The sequence below is a fragment of the Cyanistes caeruleus genome, chromosome 5 (genome assembly GCF_971803275.1).
Source record: "Cyanistes caeruleus chromosome 5, bCyaCae1.hap1.1, whole genome shotgun sequence".
NCBI lineage: Eukaryota > Metazoa > Chordata > Aves > Passeriformes > Paridae > Cyanistes > Cyanistes caeruleus.
Window position 1 is genome coordinate 7,766,178 of NC_141705.1, and position 21,186 is coordinate 7,787,363.

Genomic DNA, 21,186 nt, shown 5'->3' on the forward strand with positions numbered 1-21,186 from the left:
GCGGGCCGGGGCTTCCGTTGGGTTTGAAATCGTGTGGCGGCGGCGCAGGGGTTGCGGCCGGTGGTGGGTGTAGCGTGCGCCGCCTCAGCTGAGCGCCCTGAGGCCTCGTCCCGGGAACTGCCGGCAGGTACGCGGGGCTTGGGGACCCCGCTGTAAGGCGGTGAGAGGCTGGGGCGAAGTGTTTAGGTATCCCTTTGTGAGATTGGGTGCTGCAGGGGGCTCGGTGACTCTTCTGTGAGCGATGCGGGGGAAGGCTCAGAGAAGTTCGGGCTCTGTAAGCTTGAGGCAGTGTGGGACTGGGAGGGGCTGTGTCGGGGCCTCTTGGTTAGATTGGACCGCTCGGGGACCGCTCTGGGAGCTTGGGGTTGGGAGAGGGTTTAGGGCCTTTCTGTGACTCTGGAGTACTGGGGTAGGGGAGCTCTGGGGTTACCCTGTGAGTTTGGGGGGAGGCTTGGTGACCCCTCTAAGCTTGAGGTGGTTTGAGTTTGATGAGGGGACTGAGGACCCCAGAGTAAGCTTGGGGTGGTGTGATGCTTGGGGATTTTAGCGAAATTCGTGCTTGGGGTGGTGTGATGCTTGGGGATTTTAGCGAAATTCGTGCTTGGGGTGCTGTGGGACCGGGGGTGTCTCCTTGTCTGGGGTGTCAGGAGCACTTCTGTGAGCTTCAGATTAAGATATTTGGGGGTTATTTCTGTCAGTTTAAGGATGAAGCGAAGGCAGGAGCTTGGGGGTAATGGCCGGAGCTCAGGTGCTCCGCCCCACTGAAGTTGGGGGTGAGGTGAGGGTCTTGGGAGCATCTCTGTGTGTTTTGAGGATGATACGGGGTTGATGGGTAACCCGGGGTGAGTCAGGAACTGGAGCAGGGTTGTGGTTGGGTTTTTGCGGGTTTTTCTTTGAGGTTTTTTTTGTTTGTTTTTTTTTTTTTTTTTATTTAAAACACGTCTCGGAGCCTTGATGGGCAGGGATGGAACTCCTGAAAAGCCCTCCCTGCCCTTGCTGCTCCTCCCTTGCAGTCAGGAAAAGGTGATTAGGATAGACTTGCTTCTCGGGAGAGTATTTATTTGTTCTGACGTGAGATATTTGCACGAAAATAAATATATATCAGTCAGCTCTGTGTTAGTTTGTATGGAAATATTCACTGCACGTACCAACATGTTTTGCCATGAGTGAGTGCTCTGCATCTTGGGTGCTGGAGGAGTTCAGAAGGATAATTAAGTAGAAAAATTCCCTCTCTGCCCTGCATGTTCAGCGGCTTTTCAGACATTTGAGACCATGTTGGTATTTTGGATATTGGGTTCCATTTTTTGTTAAACAACAGGTTGCTTGAAGCACTTTACAAATGATAGATGACTGAGGATTAATTATCTGATGTCATGTCATTGAATTTATGTTGATTCTTAATTGTAGAATGGTAGGTTTCCTGCATGTGCCCACATAATTATTCTTCTAAAACAAGGAGCGTTTTCATTTTTGTGAACTTTGATAGCTCCATGGAAAAGTTTGGGTTGAAAGGGACCTTGAATATCATCTGGTTCTAACCTCCCTCGCAGGGAGGGAACCCTCTCAGGGACATGGACACCTTCCAATAGACCAGGTTGCTCCAAGCCCCATCTGGCCTTGAACTTTGCTGTGCTATAGTGAGAAAACCTGCTGCCTTTCATAATACTTGTGTGCCTTGGATGCTGACCACTTTAAACACAGATATGAATAAGGCTTCCCTTTTACTTTATCACACCTACTAGCTAATGAACTTGTGGAATACAATTTAGATCAAATCTTGACTGCAAATTTTTAAAATAAAATTAATTACTTTTAATATTTCAATCCTAGAAAGAAACTTGATTTTTAGATTTAATATCTAAAGTGGTAGATGTATATGCTGTCAGTTTATTTGGTTTAGCAGGGATGTGCAAGTAGCTCAATGACAAAGCTGAAAAAGTCTCCAAACAAACTTCACCTGCTTATGGAGCTTGTTTTAGAAGGCATTGAAAAATTTTCTGTGTCCTAGGCTTGTTTCTAAAATAATTACAGTAAAAAATTAGGTTTGTAAAGATTCACTTCATCTGTTGTCTCAATTTTAGTTTGGAATAAAGGAAAGCAATGATGTTCACTTCAAGATCTACAAGTGATTAATGTAAAAATACTTAATACAAAAAATAACCTGAAACATTAATATGATGAATAAAGAAGGAATGAAGATATAGCTAATAATGGCGTGCTTTGCATGCCATTGCTTCTGCAGCTATTGTTTGCATTCCATTGCTGATTGAAAGTGCTGCTGTCAGGCTTGCAGACAAAGCAGCTGAGTTCTGTGGAGAGTATGAAACAAATTTTCCTGTAAGGATTAATGTAGGAGTGGAGAAATGTTTGAAGGATTATGTACAGAAATTTAAATACACAGGGGAAAAGGAGGTTGAAAACATGACTTAAAATTTTCAGTCGAAATGTTCTTGTTACCTCTGTATGACACTGAAAACAATCATATGTAGTCTTCCTCAGCTGATTTTCTAGATTAATCCTGAATATATGATGGAAAAATAGGCTAAGGTCATGACATGTTTGGTCAAATCAAGCATTTGAGATCACTTAGAATGGTTACACATTGCAGAAAGCCAGTGTCTCTTCACTTGATACTGGTAATCTTGCACATGATAAGAGAATACATCAACTCTTATGAAATAAATCGCTTTGATAGCAGTTTTTCCGATAAATAACTGCACTTCTCAGGTGTCATCCTTCACAGACAGTGGTTATGCTTAGATCTTCCTTGCCTTACCTTACCTTCTGTCTGTTGCTTTTTTTTTTTCAAAAGCAGCTGTGCATCACTGAGTGTTAGTGTTAACTTTTAAGAACAGCAGAGGCTCCAGTGGGAATAAAAAGCAGGCAGAGTTCAAGTACATACAGCATGGTGGCTTGCCTGGTGGATTTTAAGGCTGCTTTGTATTTTTTTTTAATTTATTTTCATCCTTAATCTTAGTTGCAGCCAAGGCTTTAGTTTCAAGTTTCTTCACACTAGTATAACTAGATCAGTATTTAACAATCTACCAAAGCTTGTGCATGTCCATTATAAAAACAATATTTCAGAAATACCTTTCTAATGATGATTTTTCTCAGATTTGCATACCAGTGATGTCTGTGCTGCAAAGGATTCCTAAGTATTATGTGCTTTACAAGAGCAGCATATGCTCAGACAGTGCAGGAGAAGGCTAATTTAATTCAGGGCTCTGATCCCAAACACACCCTAACTAGCCAAATTTGTTTCTGTGGTTTGCTGGTGTACAATGTAGTAATGAGACCATGTGAGTAAACAGATGATTGTCATCTGTCTCATCTGCCCCTTGCAGAAGCAGTTGTGCTGCTTAGCTGGATGCCCTGCTACAAGAGATGTGGCTGTACCTCACTGGCTGAAGGGGTTGGGAATGGGGAAACATTGAGCTCCCTTTAAAATTAGTAAGGCAGCTTAATTAGTAAGGCTAGAATGTGAGCTGTGGAAGGTATAATGTCAACAATTAGCTTCTCAAGCCCCTACCAAAAGCAGTGGGGCTTTGCACTGCTGCTTTTAAATACCTCAGAGAAAGGCCCTGTGAAGACTTTCCAGGAAATGCTTCCAACTTTCACTTTGAAGCTGTTAGTCTTGGATAGTCAATCCCAGACTGCCAACTTCTTCCATTATCTCGAAGTGCATCTGGCTGACCACACCCTCTCATTCATGCTGCGGTGCTGTGTGTGTTGATGTTCTAGAATGAGTCTGCAGATTTTAAATGCAGAAAATGCAGAAAATGGAGGAAGCATTAAGGATGATTTAACAGTGGAAGACTGTGGCTTTTTCTTTGCGCCGCCGGAACCTACGGGGAGACCTTCTATTCTTCGCCTGTCCCAGAAAGAAAACTTGCCACCAAAAAGTGTGGGAAAAGTGATGAAGGTAAACTTTTGGTTTTGTATTTTTTTTATTCTTTCTCCTTCTATGATCTCTTCTACTGAATGCATGTGCTATTTGGTGCTTGAAAAATACTGTGCTAATGTTTTTCCCTTTTTTTTTCTCCCACCCTTTTCTTAAGGTAACCTTTCAAACTCCTCAAAGAGATCCTCACACTCGAAAAATCCTGAGTCCTACTATGACAGATAAACTTCAGACTGCTTTTGCACTTGACGATTGCCGTGAAGATGTGGCAGATGATGTTTTAGTTGCACTCTCTTATTCTGAGTGAGTAGTGAATCCGCTGCTTGCTATGTTACCCATGTGGGACATGCTCAAGTTAATTTTGCCTATTTTAAACCTGTATAGTTAAAAAAATAATTTTCTATTCTATAACAAGATATAAATTGTGCAAGAAGACCAAAATTAATACTGACCAATTCATGAACTTTTTCAAGGTAACTTATTACTTTTAAGAAAATTTTACTTTGATTTTAATATTAATTATTGAACTTTATTTCTAACTCCTCTGTAACTGGTTTCATTAAGGTAACTTATGGTATGGATAAATACCTTGAGGAGAGATACTGTAAGAAACAGTTTTGTAATCTTTGTTTGACGTAAAGTTTTTTGTGTGAGAGTAAAACTATTCTGAAGCTAAAGACTTAAAGCTAAGCCTTAAAATATCTTATGTGTTAAGTGCTGTTGTATCTTGAGGAGTAAAATCTAAAGAGATAAATCTTCTGAAGGGTTAGCTTGAATTGACACCTTGAGTCGGGGAGTATTTAGATTTCCTTTAATCAAGCAACACAAAGTGAATATAACATCAGTCACAAGTGTAAACATGTTTATGTGCGTCTATAGTCTAGCAGCCTGAGTCTCAAAGTGGCTCATAGTAGCTGTTTGGAGAAGAGCATGAATTCTGTAATGTTTCAGTTTGGGGGTCTTGTGACAATATTAAATGCAAATTTTTGTTACTGACTTGTAACCCCCCCCCCGCTTTAAACTACTATAGACATCTAACACCTGTAATCCCACCAGCAAGAAGTCTCAGGTCTCAGTTTTGCCTTCTGCAAACAAATACACCCTTTTGTTTGTTTTTAACTACCCCATACTTTCATTTGATCCTTGTTTTTGTTGTTGGGAGGGAGAGAAAGTAGAAAAGGTGGCAACACTTAAATGTTCTTTAAGTGTATATATTTGCTTCAACTGTTCATTTCCATGTACAAACTAGTTCAGAAAGCTATTTCTGTACTAACCACCACAATTAAATAATGTAATGGTATTTATGCCCCAAACTCATTGCTTGCACAAATAAACAAAGATTTAGTACTTATAGGGTTCAAGTGAGTTTAAAGGATCAGCACTGAATTATTTCAGTTAGGGCATGATTGTATCAATGCACTGCTTGTACTTAACGTGTCCTCTCTAGTTTTAAAATGCGAGGATTTGTTTGTAGCAAATAATGGAAAGGGCTCCGTGTTGCTGTACGGGGTCGCTTTTGACTCGTCACAAGTGATTGACCTTCTAAGCAGGTATCTCCCTCCTGACTGGCATTTATTAGGTTAAACAGTCAAGCAGAGTGGGAGGGACCTGAGTAGTCGCAGCCTGGGGCTGAGCTATTGCCGGGAAGAGGTGCTCAAACCGGGTGAGAAGAACTTCTTCAGCTCTTATCTCCCGCCTCTGCTTTCAAGTTTATCAAAGTGGAGTTTTTAGTGAGTGGCTTTTAATCATGTTCTGTTCTGCAGCAGATAAGGATGGCACATAGAAATAACTTTATGGAGGGAGAAAACAATGGGAGGAAATCCTCTTTCAGGAAGTAATGGCTTAACTCTCTGTAGTCTGAGGCTGAGCTTTCAGAAGTTGTGTAGAGTTTGGGGAAATAAAGTGGAGAGCAATAACTTGTAGAATACTCAGCAAGAACGAGTACACAAACTGTTTAACCTGTGTCTTTTACTAGAAAATCTTACTTTTCTCTTACTGGAGAAGTGTTTTGTTGTATATCACTCTGCTCTTCAGATCTGCTGTTGTACAGAATTTAGAGTGCCTGAAACCCAGGTTCCCTTTTTGTATGTAGGCCCTCGAAAATCAAATGCTGATGAATACTTTCAGTGGGGGGAAAAATATTTGCCAGAATGCTCAGACAAAGTAATAATTAGTGTGGGAGTACCTGAATCATGACTTGGTTTGGTCCCAGACTCGTTTGTCATGACTCAGATGAATCTGCATGAAGGTGGTACTGCAAGATGTGCTTGTGTTTGCGCTGCTGTTTCAGCAATGTGTTTCGGTGCCTAGTGAAAGAGCAGTGTCCAAATGGCAATGTCCAAATGCTGTGGTGAGTGGAGCAGTCTCCAGGGATGACTGGCATAATGTGGCAAGGCTGTGTAGAGCAGGTAGCTTAAGAACACTGACGAACTTCAGGGGTTGATCTCCCTATGTTTCACGTCTACCAGAGATCATAAGCCTTGACTGTTTAGGTGACAAGACCATGCAAAGCTACTTCTGCAAATCTTTCTAAAGATAATTTCAAACTATGCCTGCAAAATTACTATGTCATCTTTCTTTTTTTTTTTTTTTAAAAGCAGCACATGTCAACAAAAGACTGAAGCTGAAACAAGCAATACGCAAATGCCAGAGAAGGTCAGCGTGGCTCCTTACCCGGATGATGAGATGCCAGTGAGGAGTCGAGGTTCTTACAGTCTTGATTTTGATAACTTAAATGACATCAATCCTTTTCAAAGTTCAGTACAGTTGCCTCATTCTCCTGGAAATCTGCAAAAGTCTCCTGTAAAAGTGTCCAGCAGCCCTGAGAAAACTATTGAAAAAAGTAATGATTCTCTTGTGCAGGGTGATGCAGTTCCTTTTGCTTCAACCACAGCAACTACAGATTGTTTAGGTGAAGACAAGGTTCTCATCTCTGAAAAAGAATCTGCACTGAGCGAGCTGGAGTCTAGCAAATCCAAGCTGTCCCCTAAGCAAACAACTGGTGACTCTGAGCAGGGTGTGAAGTCTGCTTCCACAGATGCAAGCCAAACTGATAATTCAGTGGTATTAGCAGAGGCACCTACACCTCCTGTACAGTCACCTGGTAACTTAGGTCCCAGCAGTTCTGATGCAAGTAACTCTCTTAAAACTAGAGAATCAAAGCTTCAGAATGTTTCAGCAGCAGATAAAGCCTCTGCAGGAGACTCAAAGCCTGATGAAGAGCTGGGTGTCTCCAAAGGGAAACCTGCAGAAAAGCCTGATGTTACCAAGCCTGGACCAGTAAAACTGGAATTTGACTTTGATAATACCACTGCTAGAAAACCACCTCCTAAGAAACTAGGTAAAAGACCTGGAATTAAGCCACCTTCCAAAAAGATTCCTATTACCAAAACAAAACCGGAGAATACTGAAGTGCAAAATAAAAGTCATGTGGAAGATGAAATCCCTCTTCCTAAAGGATCTTATAAATTTGACTGGGATAAACTTGATGATCCAAACTTTAATCCGTTTGGAGGAGGCTCTAAAATTTCCACCTCACCCGAGTGTTCTAAACCCAGCTCTCAGAAAGCTCACCTACCAGAAGAACAGGAGAGTACCTCACCAAGAAGGGAACCTCTTCCAGTGGAGCAGGATAACAGGTCAAGTACCTGTGAAACTCTTGAGAAAGAAGAACCCAAAAATCTGTAAGTGAATCTGTAGCTGAATGCAGAAGCACTTTGAATTCATGAGAAAAGTTAGACAGTATCTCAGACTAGTCCATTCCTACTTCTTAGACTGCATCCCTCCCAGGTTGGCAGAGTCTGTTGTAATCTATAACACAATTATGTTGCAACAGCAAAGACCTTAACTGGGGAAATTCCTGAAATGACTAGCTTTAGGCAAAAGGTGTTCTGAAGTCTGGGAGAATAGGAGAGAATAGGCTTAGATGGAAAGAGCATTGTTCAAGTGGTGCTTTCCCCACTCCTCCAAGATTAAAGTGTGGAGAATCAGGTGACTGTTACTGTCTTTAAATAAAACAGGGAAGTAGGCAGCAGTGCTGCACATAGTGCAGCATGGGAAGGGATCAGGCAATTTTGTTCCCTGCTAAACTCTGACGTGCTGTTTCTTCCCCAAATGTTCTTGGTATCTAAATGCTATCTCCAATAAAAAAACCTGTCTGAAGCTGCATTTTTTTTGACAGCACACAGGCTTTTTATTTGAGGATGGAATATGTTATCTTTCCTAGAAAGTCTAGTTATTAATGTTACTATAGACAGTCAGGTGCTTGCCAGAACTAGACTGGCACAAATTGTTTGTTTGACAGAAATGTTTGCACTTTTGCTCCTTGTGTAACATGATCGGTTACTGTTTACCAAGGTGAAAAGTTTACTTACTGCTGACAACACAAGTAGAGTATTGGACTTCTCTAATGAAGTTCACACCAATAATCACAGCATTGCCTTGGAAAGAGGAACAGACTGAATGTAATTCTGTTCCTAATTAAACAAAGAGCCTATCTTTAACTTAAAAAAAAGCAATGAGCCTAAAAATGGAAATAAGAGCAGTGTTAAATGAATATGAATAAGTGATGCTGTTCTGACTTACTGCTTCTGATGGAGGGAGAGCTTTGTGTCACATAAGTTGTCACCAGGTGAGACAGTAAATTTACATCCACACCCTCTGTAAAGCTTCCTGTGCTGTGGCAGTAGAAACTCTCAAATAAGAGAGTTTTTCTCTCTTCTCTCTTTTCTTCTGTTCATCTGGTAGTACAGAATTCAAACTGTGTGACATAAATACTGATTTTTTGTTTTCCTCTTTTATTCTGTTTATTTTCTTTAGGGAAATTGTTGAGCAGAATGTGGTAGAAGACATGCCAAAAACTGAAGAAATGAAGCCAGGAGTTCAAGTGGAAGCTGAACTTCCAGGAAAAGGAGAAGTGGTAAGGTATAGGAAGGATAGCCAGTTCTTACCAAGTTGTTCCAGAAAACAGAGTTCTGACTTAATGACTTAATCTTGTGAAACCTATTTTTGATATTTTGTCTAAGAATTAGGGTTTATGCATCTTCAGCAGCTGTAGAGGGTGTGTCAGCTGTGCAGACCTGTGTTCTGAAAGTAACATCAATTTGGTACCTTGATATTTAGTATCTTTTTTGATCAGGAATTGTATATAAGGGTGTAGACTATAAAAAAGTGACTCCTGAGCTGTGCTCAGTGTTGATAGTTTAGTTTTTATGCCTGTGTATACTTGTTCTATTATATTGGCTGCCCAGTTTATGACAAACCAATTTGATCATTAAAATTATTTTCATTGCATTTTAAAATAATTATTTTGACAATTAAAAGGATTTTGTTTTTCTCATCAGGAGAAGCAAATGAGCCCATCTAAAATGTCTCCAGCTAATGTTGCCCCCTCTCAAGATAATTTGGTTTCTACTGACAGTAGAAAAAAGTCAATGGCTGCAGAAGAAATTAAACCTAGTTCCCCCAGAACTGAAGTAACAGCGGTTGAGACAGCTAATGCTGAACCTGAAGAGCTCTTCAGACCATCATCAGAAGGTAAGGGCATTTCTTTTTAACAGACAGAAAATGTATTGTTTCAATAATGTGAATATACATTTCTACTTAAGTTTTATTATGGATTCTGGTTTTTCTCTCATTCTGCCCTTCTGAAAGGACTCCAGAACCCACAATGACTAGCAGTACTGGGAAATGTATCTAAGCCTATTTCTAACTTCTGGTTTAAGCTAAATTCAAAAAGCTGGCTATCAGAATTCAGCAGCCTGTGGGGATAGTTTCTGTACCAGCATAAATTCTGTCTGTTTAGAGTTTCAGTGGCAGTTTCTGTGCTGAAAATTTGCTCCACTAAAATTATTTCTGGTGTTGCAGACTTTGTAAATTGAGAGCTCAAGAGCTGTACAGGTGTGTGTTTGAGTCTTGTAGGTTGTTGCAGGCCTTAGCACTAGTGTGGTATTGCAGTGTGAATGATCTTCCTGACAAGCATGCTTGTTTTGAGAGCTTCTTATACAGCTGTGACTTAACACTTGGAAGGGTTATTCCTGGTAGGAGCATTATGTGGAAGGATGAGCAAATGGTTTGACTGCAGTGCAGTTTGTCACTTACCTTCATATTGGAGTGGAATCACTGAATTGGGATCTTTGAACTTCATACTTCAAATCTGAGCTGTGTGCTAATTTTAATGGTGAGATTGACAATCTTGCTCTTTCATGGGACATTGTGTATAGTAATATCTGAGTGTGCTTGTCACTTTAACCATAGAACATCAGAAGTTCTTCAGCTGTATGTTAAATCCTATATATTCTTACAAGTATTTGGGAACAAATGGAAGTTATAAGTTTGCATAGCTCAGAAATCCTTGCTTTTTTCAGGTCTGGATAAAAAGACAGTATTTTGAACAAATGAAGAGCTCTAAGTTATGAGAATGAGAGCAGGAATTTATTTGTTTTATACACACATGTATTTGTTTCTGTCTGTGGTAGGACAGTTTGGCAGTATTGCATCTTCATTGTATTGTTCCCTCCTTTTCCAGTTTTTGGAATGGGCATAGACTATCTGGAACAGTTTGGGTCTTCATCAGTAAGTATGACATTAAGTATTTTGTTTGCCTTCCTGGCAGTGTGGAGGAGAAAGCAAAGGTGAAAGTGTCAAGCCTTAAATGTTTTCATGAATTAACTTTGCTTTGAATTGTCCTTAGAAATTGTCATTTATTCCCAAAAAATGTGATGACAAGGCTGGGTAGGGGGTGATGGTGCAAGGAAATGTAGTTATAAGCAATTCAGCTAAAAACCTAAGGTCTCTGGCTGTCAGTGTGCAAAGGTGCTATTTTTCTTTAATAGCAGTGGAACTGAGGTGAATGATATTTCACTTCTGGCCAAAACTGCTAGAACATAATGCTTTAAAAGTGCAGGATCATTGTTTCAAAAACATTTTTCCTAAGCTCTTTTGCTTTATGGCCAGTTTCAGGAAATCTGTCTCTAAGTGGGGCTTGTCATGTTTTAATCTGTTCAGCTTAGTTATTCTTTCTTCTGCTTGGGTCCAGAATAGGAGTATCTCTGAACAGTGAATGCACTGAATTAAAATTGTTTTGGTTTTGCTGTGTTTGTTATTGTTTTATGAGCAAAGAGAAAATGGCATACACTGCTTTTCCAGCTTACAATACTATGCTTTTTTCTCAGTGTTCTTCTGGTTTGGAATAGTTCGCTAATGTTTACCCTTTTGGTTCTGTCTGTGTGCAGATTGAGGTCTCTTGATATTACATAAGGACTTAAGCATGTGGGCACAGAGTTCTCTTATGTAATTTTCCTCCTGAGAACAGTGCTCTGGCCACTGAAGAATAGGCTCACCCACTCTTCAGAGGATTATTTGTGTGTGGGTGGGATGTGTGTTGTGCTCTGAAGCAGCAGATCTGCCAGTTTATGCCTCTCTCCCTTCAGTTCAAAGAATCAGCCTTGAGAAAACAGTCACTGTATTTGAAGTTTGACCCTCTGTTGAGAGACAGTCCAAGAAAGCCAGTTTGTGGTACTTTTGAATCAAATGAGAGCATCATGACAGCTCCATCTCAGCCTGGGTAGGTATTGACTTAGTTCAGAAAATCAGAGTTGTTTAGCTTGGAAAAGACCTTTCAGATTGTCAAGTTCAACAGTTAATCCAGCACTGGGGAGTCCACCACTAAACCATGTCCCCAAGTACCACATCCACATATCTTTTAAATACCTCCAGGTCTGGTGACTTCCCTGTTGCAATGCTTGACCACCCTTTCAGTGAAGAAGTTTCACCTAATGTCCAATATAAGCCACCCCTGGTGAAATTTGAGGCTGTTTCATCTAGACTTGTTCCTTGGGAGCCCAATTCCCACATCATTACAAACTCCCCTCAGGTTGCTTTAGAGAGTGAGAAGGTCCCCCTGAGCCTTCTTTTCTCCAGGCTGAGCCCCCTCAATTGCCCCTCATCAGAGTTGTGCTCCAGACCCTTCCCCAGCTCTGTGCCCTTCTCTGGACATGCTCTAGCACCTTAATGTCCTTCTAGTGAGATGCCTAAAACTGAACACAGGATTCAAGGTGTGGCTTAACCAGTGCTGGGTACAGGGGGACAATCACTGCCCTGGCCTGGCTGGACAGACTGAGCTGGTACAAGAGCTTTGCAAAGACAAACAGTACTTGAATGTAATGGTGTTACATTTGTTCATTTTCAGTCCTGTTGCTGATTTAAGTAACTTGTGTGAGGAAGCTGGAAAGCCTCTAGTGAGTCTTCAGAGTGAAGAAAAACCAAAAGGACTAGATCTTCTGGGAACATTTACAACTTCTGTAAGGGTGTCTGGAATGCTATCAGCTTTTATGTTGATAGTTTGGGAAGGGGGTAGCCTAGGTTCTGGATTTAAGAATTATGTAGATACTTTAGGGATTGCAGAATGTGATGAATGTTTATTTAAACTGTTGTTTTAAACCAGGTTGGATACTCATTTATATCAAAGTTGAACTTTGTGATGAACATTTTCTTAAGTATTAAAAGTATTTTTTGTGGAAACTGATGCCATTGCACAGGATCTGAGGGAATTTGAGCTGTTTTTAAGAGTGGTCTAGTCAAGTAATCTTTTTTTAAATGTAAGTCAAGCTACAAAAGGCAAGCTTTGTATTGTAATTGCATTGGTGGGATGAAAAGCACTTAGGTTAAACTGGATGCTTTTGCAGCTGTGGTTTATAGTTTGAACAGATCTGCCCACAGCAGCTCATCCTGAAATGGTCTCTCTTTCACTTGTGTGGAGCAGCATGGTATCATCTGCTTTGTTTCTGATAGCTGGAATTGGTGGATAGCAGTTCTGCTTCTACCTTGTACGTATTTCTTAAGAGCTGGTCAACTCCAAAGTAAGAAAGTTTTATGCTAACTAAATTCTGGAGGTATCTTGTGTGTTCAAGTGAGATACGTTGACTTGGCATCAAATAACATGTGTACACCTAGTTAATGTATGACAGTAGGAATCTGTTGAAACCTTGCATTTTTCTTTTCAGGATGCTGCTCCCCTAATTCCAGACTCCCTGAGTAGTGATGTTCCTCCAGTCCCTTTTGCCGCTTCTACAAACACTGCAGTGGATGCTATTATAGATGTGCTAAAATACAGCCAAAAAGACATGGATGCAGCTGTTGAACTGGTCAAGAGAGAGGTATGGGAGCCCTTCTGAAGCAGAACTTGCCATAGCCTTGAAAGGTCCTTCTTTTTTGGATTGTCTTGGATAAATCTCTACTTTACTTTAAAAAACCCTACTTTACAGGTTTTTTTTCATCATACTTGACAGAAGTATCTCGTTATGAAAAGCTTTCTGTGGACTTGATGGGTGCTGTAGGCATAGGACTCTTTAGAGCTAACACTTAAAGGAATAGGACAAACTTCATTATTAGTCAGGTTCTGCCTTAGATCTGGTCACTTTTAAAAGGCACATGTTATGAGATGGGTTAGGCTTAATATCAGTGACCTGGATACTTTTTCAAGAGGCAGGAAATACATTTTCATACTAATGGAAGGGAGTGACTTATGTAATTTCCCTAAAACAAGCTAAAACTCTCGTGCCAGTTCAGTGCTGTGATGAATTCTTTTCTTGTGGGATGTGAAAGCATAATAGTCTGTTCAGCTGTGAAGCTGTGTCCAGCTGTGAAGGTGAGATCTGGAGCTCACTCCAGAGAAGAAGGATGTTAGTGAAGGAGGGAAGTAGTTGGAAAGATTTTAAGCCTGTTCTGTAATTACAGAAATTGCCTTTAAAAGCCAATCTTCTGACTGATGGAAGAAGACTTTTATATCCACTCATTTCTAAAATTTGAGTACTTGATTCATTATGACTTCTGAGGTATATAACCTTACAAACACTAAATAATGTAAGAGGACTATTTAAGCATAAATGTCCTTAAAGCTAATTGTATTACTTCAGCAAAAATTGGAGTTTTCAAATTTCCTGACTGCTCTACTGTAGTCAGTGGCACTAGGGACACCAAACAAAGATGACCTGTGATTATTTGCTGCTTAAGTTATTCTTTTGTTTTAGAGCACGGAGATAGTGGCTTTTTTATGAATAACTTTTACTTTCTGTCTTTTAGGAGGTGACTTTCACCCAGCATATTGTCTAGTGCAAGAAAGTAAATGTGGCTTTGACAGGGGACAGATTTTAGTGTATTGATCTAAAACAAAGAATCTATATAATAGCAAGGGGTAAAGCTTGCAATATCTTAAAAGTGCTGCTCTTTCATGTTGCAAAAACTACTTTAAACCTGCAAACATTGTTGCCGGTATGACTGGATGACTCCAGCTGTGTCACTGAAATAAAAAGGTCTGGAATTACAGTATCAACTGGAAAGGAAGACAGACTAAATTTTTTTTTTTCTGTGAAACAACTCAGGAATATGAGGAAAGTTTTCACTTTTTTCCTTCTGATGAAATGCAGCACTTAGGAGCACTTGCTTTTTGGGGTCTACTGAACCCTTTTTGAGCTTGCAAGTGCAAGTTTCTAACTTGTTTCTATCTTCACATACTTTTACTTTTGTAATTTTTTTTCTAGCTTAAGTATTACTAATTCTCTTAATAGTTTGTACATTTTTTTCACTAGTGTCCTGCTTCCTGTCACCTGAAATATTACAATATATTTAAAATTAGATTGCTCTAAAATAAATATTGAAAAATCAGTGTAGTATAGTTACTATGTAGTTTTGTGACAAAACTAACAGTAATTACAAGCTTTTTCTTTTTCTTTAAATTCCAGGTTATTCTATGTATTTTCAGCCTCTTGTCTTTGAAGGCCTCCCACGGTGCAGTCAGCTCTGTGTTAGTTTTTAAACATAACTTTGTCTTGAGGTCTTTGTTATGGAGTTTGCACAAAGTGTTTAGCAAAGAATATTTGTGCTGCTTAATTTTGTTACTGTAAGCTCTGCTTTAGTTTAGCTGATATGAAGTAGGTATCATTATTCTCAAATGAACTGAGGCATCTTTTAATTCTCCCCCTTCCACATTCCCTAATTTCGTGTTGAGTATAAGTTACTGCAAATAGCAATTTGATCTTGAACAGGCTTCTGGTATTTGTTCTCTCATGTTAATATCAGCAGGTTTGTGGAGTGCTTTTTTTTGTTTGTGCTGTAGATGAGAGAAATGTGTGTCACTTGAGAGAATGTTCTTTGGCCCATTGTGTTCTCTCAGAAGTTGTAGTTATTTACACAGATACTGAGTAAGAGTAGCCAAGAGGTAGATTGGGCTGAGTTGGCTCTGATTTTGCCACTTGAAGAGATACTGGCAATGTGCTGGGAATCATATATGCAAAATATATAAATTTTATTTCAGTCAAGTTTGTAATTAAACAATTTTGATTCTATTAAGAATAAGAACTTAATTTTTTTTCTCTCTATTAAGTTAAAAGCTGATCTTCAGACTGTTTTTAGTATTAAATCTTTTATCTATTTTTGTCAAAAAGTAAAGGCTTACCTTTTCACCCTCAAAGGTTCAAGAGAAAGAGCTGGAGATTCAGAAATGGAGTCAGAAGTATGATAAGCTTCACATGGAATACAAGGAAATGGGGTATGAATCTGTCCTGACTTTTATAGCTACTTAGTTTTTCCAGATGCTTTTTCTTACTTATGTTCAACTTTTCTTTTTCATGGTTTTTAGGAAAATAGTTGCTGAATTTGAACAGACAATAACACAAATTATGGGTAAGTTCCATATTTACACTTTGAGTGCCTTGGGGGGCTGGGGCATGCTTAGCCCAGAGTTACTAAAGGAGGTTAGTAGTCTTTCATCTCTGACATTAGCATTTCAAGTGTTTCTGGGGTAAGTGTAAGGTTTAAGACAAAGCAGACTAACAATTTTATGCATATTCATACAGATATGATATCACTTGACAGGTAATGGTAACTTTTTGAATCAAGCATGAACACAACTTTTTCTTATTCTCCACTGGAGTGTGAGCTGTTAGTTTATTATAACTGGCAGATCCAGTTGTCAGTACTTTGTGTTTGTTTATAATTTGACATCATTTAAATGGCAAGGTATCACTAGAAGTTCTTGCTGGACAGATCTGGCCTTTTGCTTTAGTCAAGTTTGTGGCTTTGAAACTAGGAAAGACATCCAGTGAAGCTCTTGTTATACAGTTACATTTTGTTAGCTCAAAGCTGAAATAGGCACATCTGTGCCAGCTCTTTTGTGCTCCTCCTCTAAGGCCATGGAAAACATAACTTGGGTGTGCTAACCCAAGCCTCTTCTGAAAGTTTGCTGTGCTAGTCTGACTTGTTATCCTAGTCTCCTCCAGATCTTCCAGCTGTTGTGTATGTTTAATGAAAAATATTTTTGGATTCCTTGCTCCTATCACAGCATTCAGGGCTCCTGTTAGGGTAAACTTGAGTGGAGTATTTTGACTACAGTGTAGGAGAAAAAATGCTTTTGGCAAGCATTGTCATGGTGTTTGGTGTGAGGAAATATATAACAAAGATACAAAGACTTCTTAAAAGCAGAGACATAGTGTCTTTACAGGTGAGGCTGTGTTATGAGACCTTTGTAAGGGGAAGAATTGAAGGTGGGGGAGTTGTTTGTCTGTACTATGGAACTGGTCTTGTGCTAAAGCAATAACTATCATGGGTTAACTCCACTTTCTCTAGAGGATGCTCAGAAGCAGAAGGAAATCTCAAGGAAAGAAATACAGAAGCTGATGGAAGAGAAGCAGCAAGCTATTTCAGATCTGAATTCTATGGAGAAGTCCTTCTCTGAGCTCTTCAAGCGACTTGAAAAACAGAAAGATGCATTAGAGGGTTACCATAAAGTAAGATGATTGAATGCTAATAATATCCTTCCAAAATAAAGGAGATTTAGTGGTGAGGAAGTAGTGAACTTTCTGGAGTAGCCATTAATTAGATAGTATAGGGACTACCTGTAAAACCAGGTGCTAAGTTGTTTATTTAAAGATTATAAAAAACTACTAATTTGTTGTATTTAGTGTCTGCTTTCTAAGATATCATCTTACTTCAAGTCAAAGTTTCTTCAGACAGAAGTGAGCTGTTTCTTGCTGCAACACATCTTTTTTGTTAATCTTACTCTTATGTGGCAACTGCTGCATAAGAGCAGTTTGTTTCCCCTACATATTTAATGGATAATCAAGAGGATGTGCAATTACAAGTCAGAATAATAGGTTATTAGGTTCTCCCTACTAAAATGCTTGTGGGGTTTTTCTAAAGCTAAAGTCAAGCCTTTGTTCTGCAGCTTCTTCAGAGGCTAGAGGAAGGAAGCTAATGAGGAGTATAAGCTATGGTTTCTGACTCTATGAAATGCATAAAAATTGATTTGATTGGTGTGTAAAAGAAGTACTTTCAGGTTTTTTTATTCAGTTTTCCTTTAATGTTCCTGTTTACTAAAACTCAAAAACTAGCCCTTTAGACTTTTCATAATAAGTCTAAGTTTTAGAAACAGGCATAGTGTCTGTAACAACTTCAGTTTCTTCTTTGCTATCATGTCAGTCTTCCTTCATCTTGTGTCCTTTCCATCTCCACCCTAAATCCAGAGGCCCTTTCCTTAGCATAGCGATAAACACAACTAGGAAACACAGTTACTAAATTCAAGATCTACAATTAGTAGAGTCTTAGTAATTGTTTCAAACAGTTCCAACTTCCTACAATAGTTAATAAAATGTGTTCATAGTGTGACTACCAAGGTAATTTTCTTGCTATTAGTGTTGGATTTGTTTACATCAGGGTCCAAAGCCTGAATCTTTCCATGGGTTCTATGGAGAAGTTGGATTTCTAGCTATTCTTGTGACAATTGTAACTTAATACAAAGCTGATTTAAAAAAAAAATAGGAGCAAAACAAACAAAACCAAATAGTGACTGTTATTTTAGTGACCTTCTTTAGTAGAGTTTGTTACTAAATAATGTATTGGGGGGAAATATGGTGAATGAATGTTTGCAAAGTTAAGGTAGTTGAAAGGAGGCAGTTTAGTCCATATAGGCCTGTCAGATTTCACAGTAGTTCCTGTTATTCCAGTCAGTCCTGTCACTGAGGTGTAGTCAAATAACCCATTTGTCAAGTGGGGAGACTGTTCCATCTACTAGCTTAAACAGCTAACTGAACTTCTTGGGGTTTTGGGACAGAATGAAGAAGTTCTGAAGAAATGTGCAGAAGATTACTTGGCTAGAATTAAGAAAGAGGAGCAGAGATACCAGGCACTCAAAGCACATGCTGAAGAAAAGCTGAAGCAGTAAGTACCATGTCAAGAAGCCAGGTAGCAGGAGTGACATACATAGTTTTCACAGTTGCTGCAGAATGTGGTTTAATAGCGCCAAAACTTGGCTTAAATTTAAATTAAATATTTCATTTGGTGATTAATCCAAAGTACAAGCATCTAGTGAGATTCTGTGAGAGCTTTGCTGTGCGGTCTGGAGGGGATCTAAACACCATCTTACATCTGTTTCAGAGCCAATGAGGAAATTGCTCAGGTTCGCAGCAAAGCAAAATCAGAGACTGCAGCACTTCAAGCCACTCTGCGCAAAGAACAGATGAGGATCCAGTCTTTAGAGAAAAGCCTTGAGCAAAAGGTCAGTCACAATGCCATGGGTGAGTCTCTTCAAGCTATTGCCTTAGACTAGGTCAGGAACTGCTTTGTACCAGGGCTAGGAGATACCTTGCTAACCGTGGTGGTTTGGATGGCTGCTGTCCTGGCAGACTTTGGGAAATTAGCATTGAGACATAAGGCACAACTCTCATGTCAGGACTTGCCTCTATGTTCAGATTTTTTTGGAGCACAGGGTTTGTTTCCAAACCAATCTGGGCTCCTGTGTGAGAAGATTATAAAGAATTCTACAAACAGGAAATTGCCACATATCAGTAGAAGTATCAAGGCATCATTTTACAGAGTCTGTCTTGTGAAGATTAAAATCTAAAACTGTCCATATCTTGAATTTTGGTGTCCCTTACAAAGGCTGAGTCCCAAAAGCCTTGTTTCCCTGGATTAGTAGGTCTCCATGTATTATGGGAATGTCTGTGGAAGAAGCAGAAACAGTATAGTGGATTCTGGCTCATTTCCTGAGTCTCCTAAGGAGGCCATGTTGTGACCTTTGGCATAGTAGACTGTCCTTTACATGAAATTTGCATGAGCCACCATCATGTAAATGGACTTTATGTTGCATTTATTAGCAAACAGGACTTACTGCAATTCAGCTCACTACAAGCTTGTAACATAGTTTGGACATACCTGAAACTTGCCTTTTTTCTTCCACAGACTAAAGAAAATGATGAATTAACGAAAATCTGTGATGACTTGATCTTGAAGATGGAAAAAAATTGATATCTTAACTGTCTTGTAAATATGTTTATTTTCTCTAAATTGTTGTCTTGTGTGTTCACTCACTTTTTATGTATGTGGGGAAAAAATAAAAATTCTTGATTCACATTTATCTTCTATATTATTGGCTGTATCTTTTCTAGGAAATATCTATTAACTTAAATTCAACTGCTGTTTCCAGTAAGTAATGATGTCTTTGAAAGCATTTTCACACATTGCTCAAAGGAAAAAAAGTTTAGTGAGTGTACCTTGTGTAAGAACTCTAAAGCTCTATACTCTTGACCTGGCTTTGCTGGGGAAGGTTGCCATGAGCATTGTCTCTGTTTTGAACTTGCTGCTTTATCACTTAAATCAAGGCATTCCAAAGTTACAAGACTGAAGTAAAACTGAGTCTGCACAAATGCTATAAAGTATTTAATAATTTAAAAAGACTTGGAACTAAACTTTGGCTTTGATTTGTGGGTTTGGGTTTTTTTATTATTATTAAGATGCGCTGGAGTGATTTTGTTTTTGCAGATAAGCCAAGCAGAGGTTTTAATGGCAGGACTGATTGCTGCTCTCCTTCTCTGGGATTTTCCATGTCATTAGTCTGTCTGACACTATTGACTACAAAATCTCCAGTCAATCTCACTGGTCCTGCCTGTAATGGAAAGTCTTGAGAGCTGTGGGCTGCAGGTCACAGGTTGCGATGAAGTCAGCCCTAGGCAATAGCTGACATCTTGGATAAGCTGTTATTACCTGACAGACAGCAGCAGGATTGTCTCAGTGCAAGCTATAACTTTAGATTTATAAAATTACATGGGAGTTTATTTCCTCACTTCCCTGACTTGTAGATGCATCTTCTTCAGAAGTGCTGTTGTTGCTGAGTGTGCTGAGCTGCACTTGGAGCCCTTCCCTTAAATCAATGTAGTCTGCCTGGGCAGGTGGAAAAATGAGCAGCAATGCCTTGAAGTCCAGAGTCAGCTCCTCTGTGAGGCAGCTACTGCTCAGTGTAGGTAGCAGGAGCACCCTGTAGATCAAAGTCAGTTAATCAATGTGCTTCAGGTTTGTGATTTGCGGGGTTTTTGTGATTTCTGCACTAAGGTGAGAGAGTGACAGCAGTGGCAGTGATGTTAAATGCCTGGCTCTTGTAGAAGTTGTGCTGTACTTTTTAACTTGTGGCTTAGGAAAGTGGCAGATGGAAGAGAAGAAATAGCTGTAGAAGAGTGTACAAAACCAAAACTCACTATCCTTTGCTTCAGCTTCAGGTTGTAGGATTCCCTTGGGATGTTCCTTTTTAAATAGACAGCCATACTGATGAGAAATCTTATACTTTGTCTAATTTGGGAAACGTCATAGTTATGGAAACAAATTTTTATTAGATTTGCAATAAAATGGTTTGAAAGGGACATCAAAGATCCTCTCATTCCAGCCCCCCCCGTCATGGGCAGGGAGCATGAGACCAGGTTGCTTGGAGCCCCATCCAGCCTGGCCTTGAACACTTCCCAGGGTGGGTTATCCACAGATTCTCTGGGCAAGACACGAGCTTGGCATGGAAGTTGCTGCTATTAGGCTGCAATTAGCAAGGGCTCAGCCTTCAGTCCCAGAGGCCAGAGCTGTGCTTTGCTCCCTGGTGTTGGATCATTGCTGTGGTGTGATGAGCCAGACTGGTCTGGGGGAAAGAGCAGTGACTGGTTGAAGCTGCTGTTTTACAATAGATCACTGTGTTATACAGGTTCACTTTGTGCATAAAAAGAGGGGTAGCAAAGGGCAGAGTGTTTCAGGGATAAAGGGATATTTATTAGCCTGCAATCCTAAATACTTCCACAAGGTGTAGCTGCTGCCCTTTGAAATAGGGGCTTTATGGGGTGCTGCTTCACGTTGCAGTGCTGGAGGCTGTCTCTTCTCGAGTTGTGCTTAATGCTAGTAAGACAATTGTTTTTATGGATTTCTGTTGGAATGGATAAAGAACTGCACAGTGTATGATAAATAGTGAACTGTAAATAGTGACA

At 39.6% G+C, this 21,186-nt stretch overlaps 1 protein-coding gene across 11 annotated transcripts; it reads left to right on the plus strand.

The window, feature by feature from the left end:
- Window positions 1-43: 43 nt before the first annotated feature.
- TACC3 (transforming acidic coiled-coil containing protein 3) lies at window positions 44-19,305 on the plus strand. 11 transcript variants are annotated; one of them, XM_086888735.1, is made up of 17 exons: window positions 44-186; window positions 963-1,023; window positions 3,742-3,922; window positions 4,059-4,204; window positions 6,499-7,584; window positions 8,720-8,819; window positions 9,244-9,436; window positions 10,428-10,474; window positions 11,332-11,465; window positions 12,090-12,201; window positions 12,904-13,056; window positions 15,370-15,446; window positions 15,537-15,580; window positions 16,523-16,683; window positions 18,006-18,112; window positions 18,329-18,449; window positions 19,133-19,305. In XM_086888735.1, the coding sequence occupies exons 2-17, from the start codon at window positions 965-967 to the stop codon at window positions 19,196-19,198; spliced, it is 2,787 nt and encodes a 928-aa protein (XP_086744861.1). In that variant the 5' UTR covers window positions 44-186; window positions 963-964; the 3' UTR covers window positions 19,199-19,305. The 11 variants fall into 11 exon arrangements, with proteins under 11 accessions (XP_086744861.1, XP_086744863.1, XP_086744870.1 ...); XM_086888737.1 differs by having other exon boundaries at window positions 6,502-7,584; XM_086888736.1 differs by lacking the exon at window positions 44-186 and adding an exon at window positions 229-274 and having other exon boundaries at window positions 6,502-7,584.
- The last annotated feature ends 1,881 nt before the right edge of the window (window positions 19,306-21,186 follow it).

Bases quoted from the DNA above. Each gene is read 5' to 3' on its own strand.
- TACC3 (XM_086888735.1), top strand. From the start codon at position 965: ATGGAACTCCTGAAAAGCCCTCCCTGCCCTTGCTGCTCCTCCCTTGCA. The intron at 10,475-11,331 runs GTAAGTATGACA...CTCTCCCTTCAG, and splicing joins AACAGTTTGGGTCTTCATCA to TTCAAAGAATCAGCCTTGAG. The intron at 13,057-15,369 runs GTATGGGAGCCC...TCACCCTCAAAG, and splicing joins TTGAACTGGTCAAGAGAGAG to GTTCAAGAGAAAGAGCTGGA.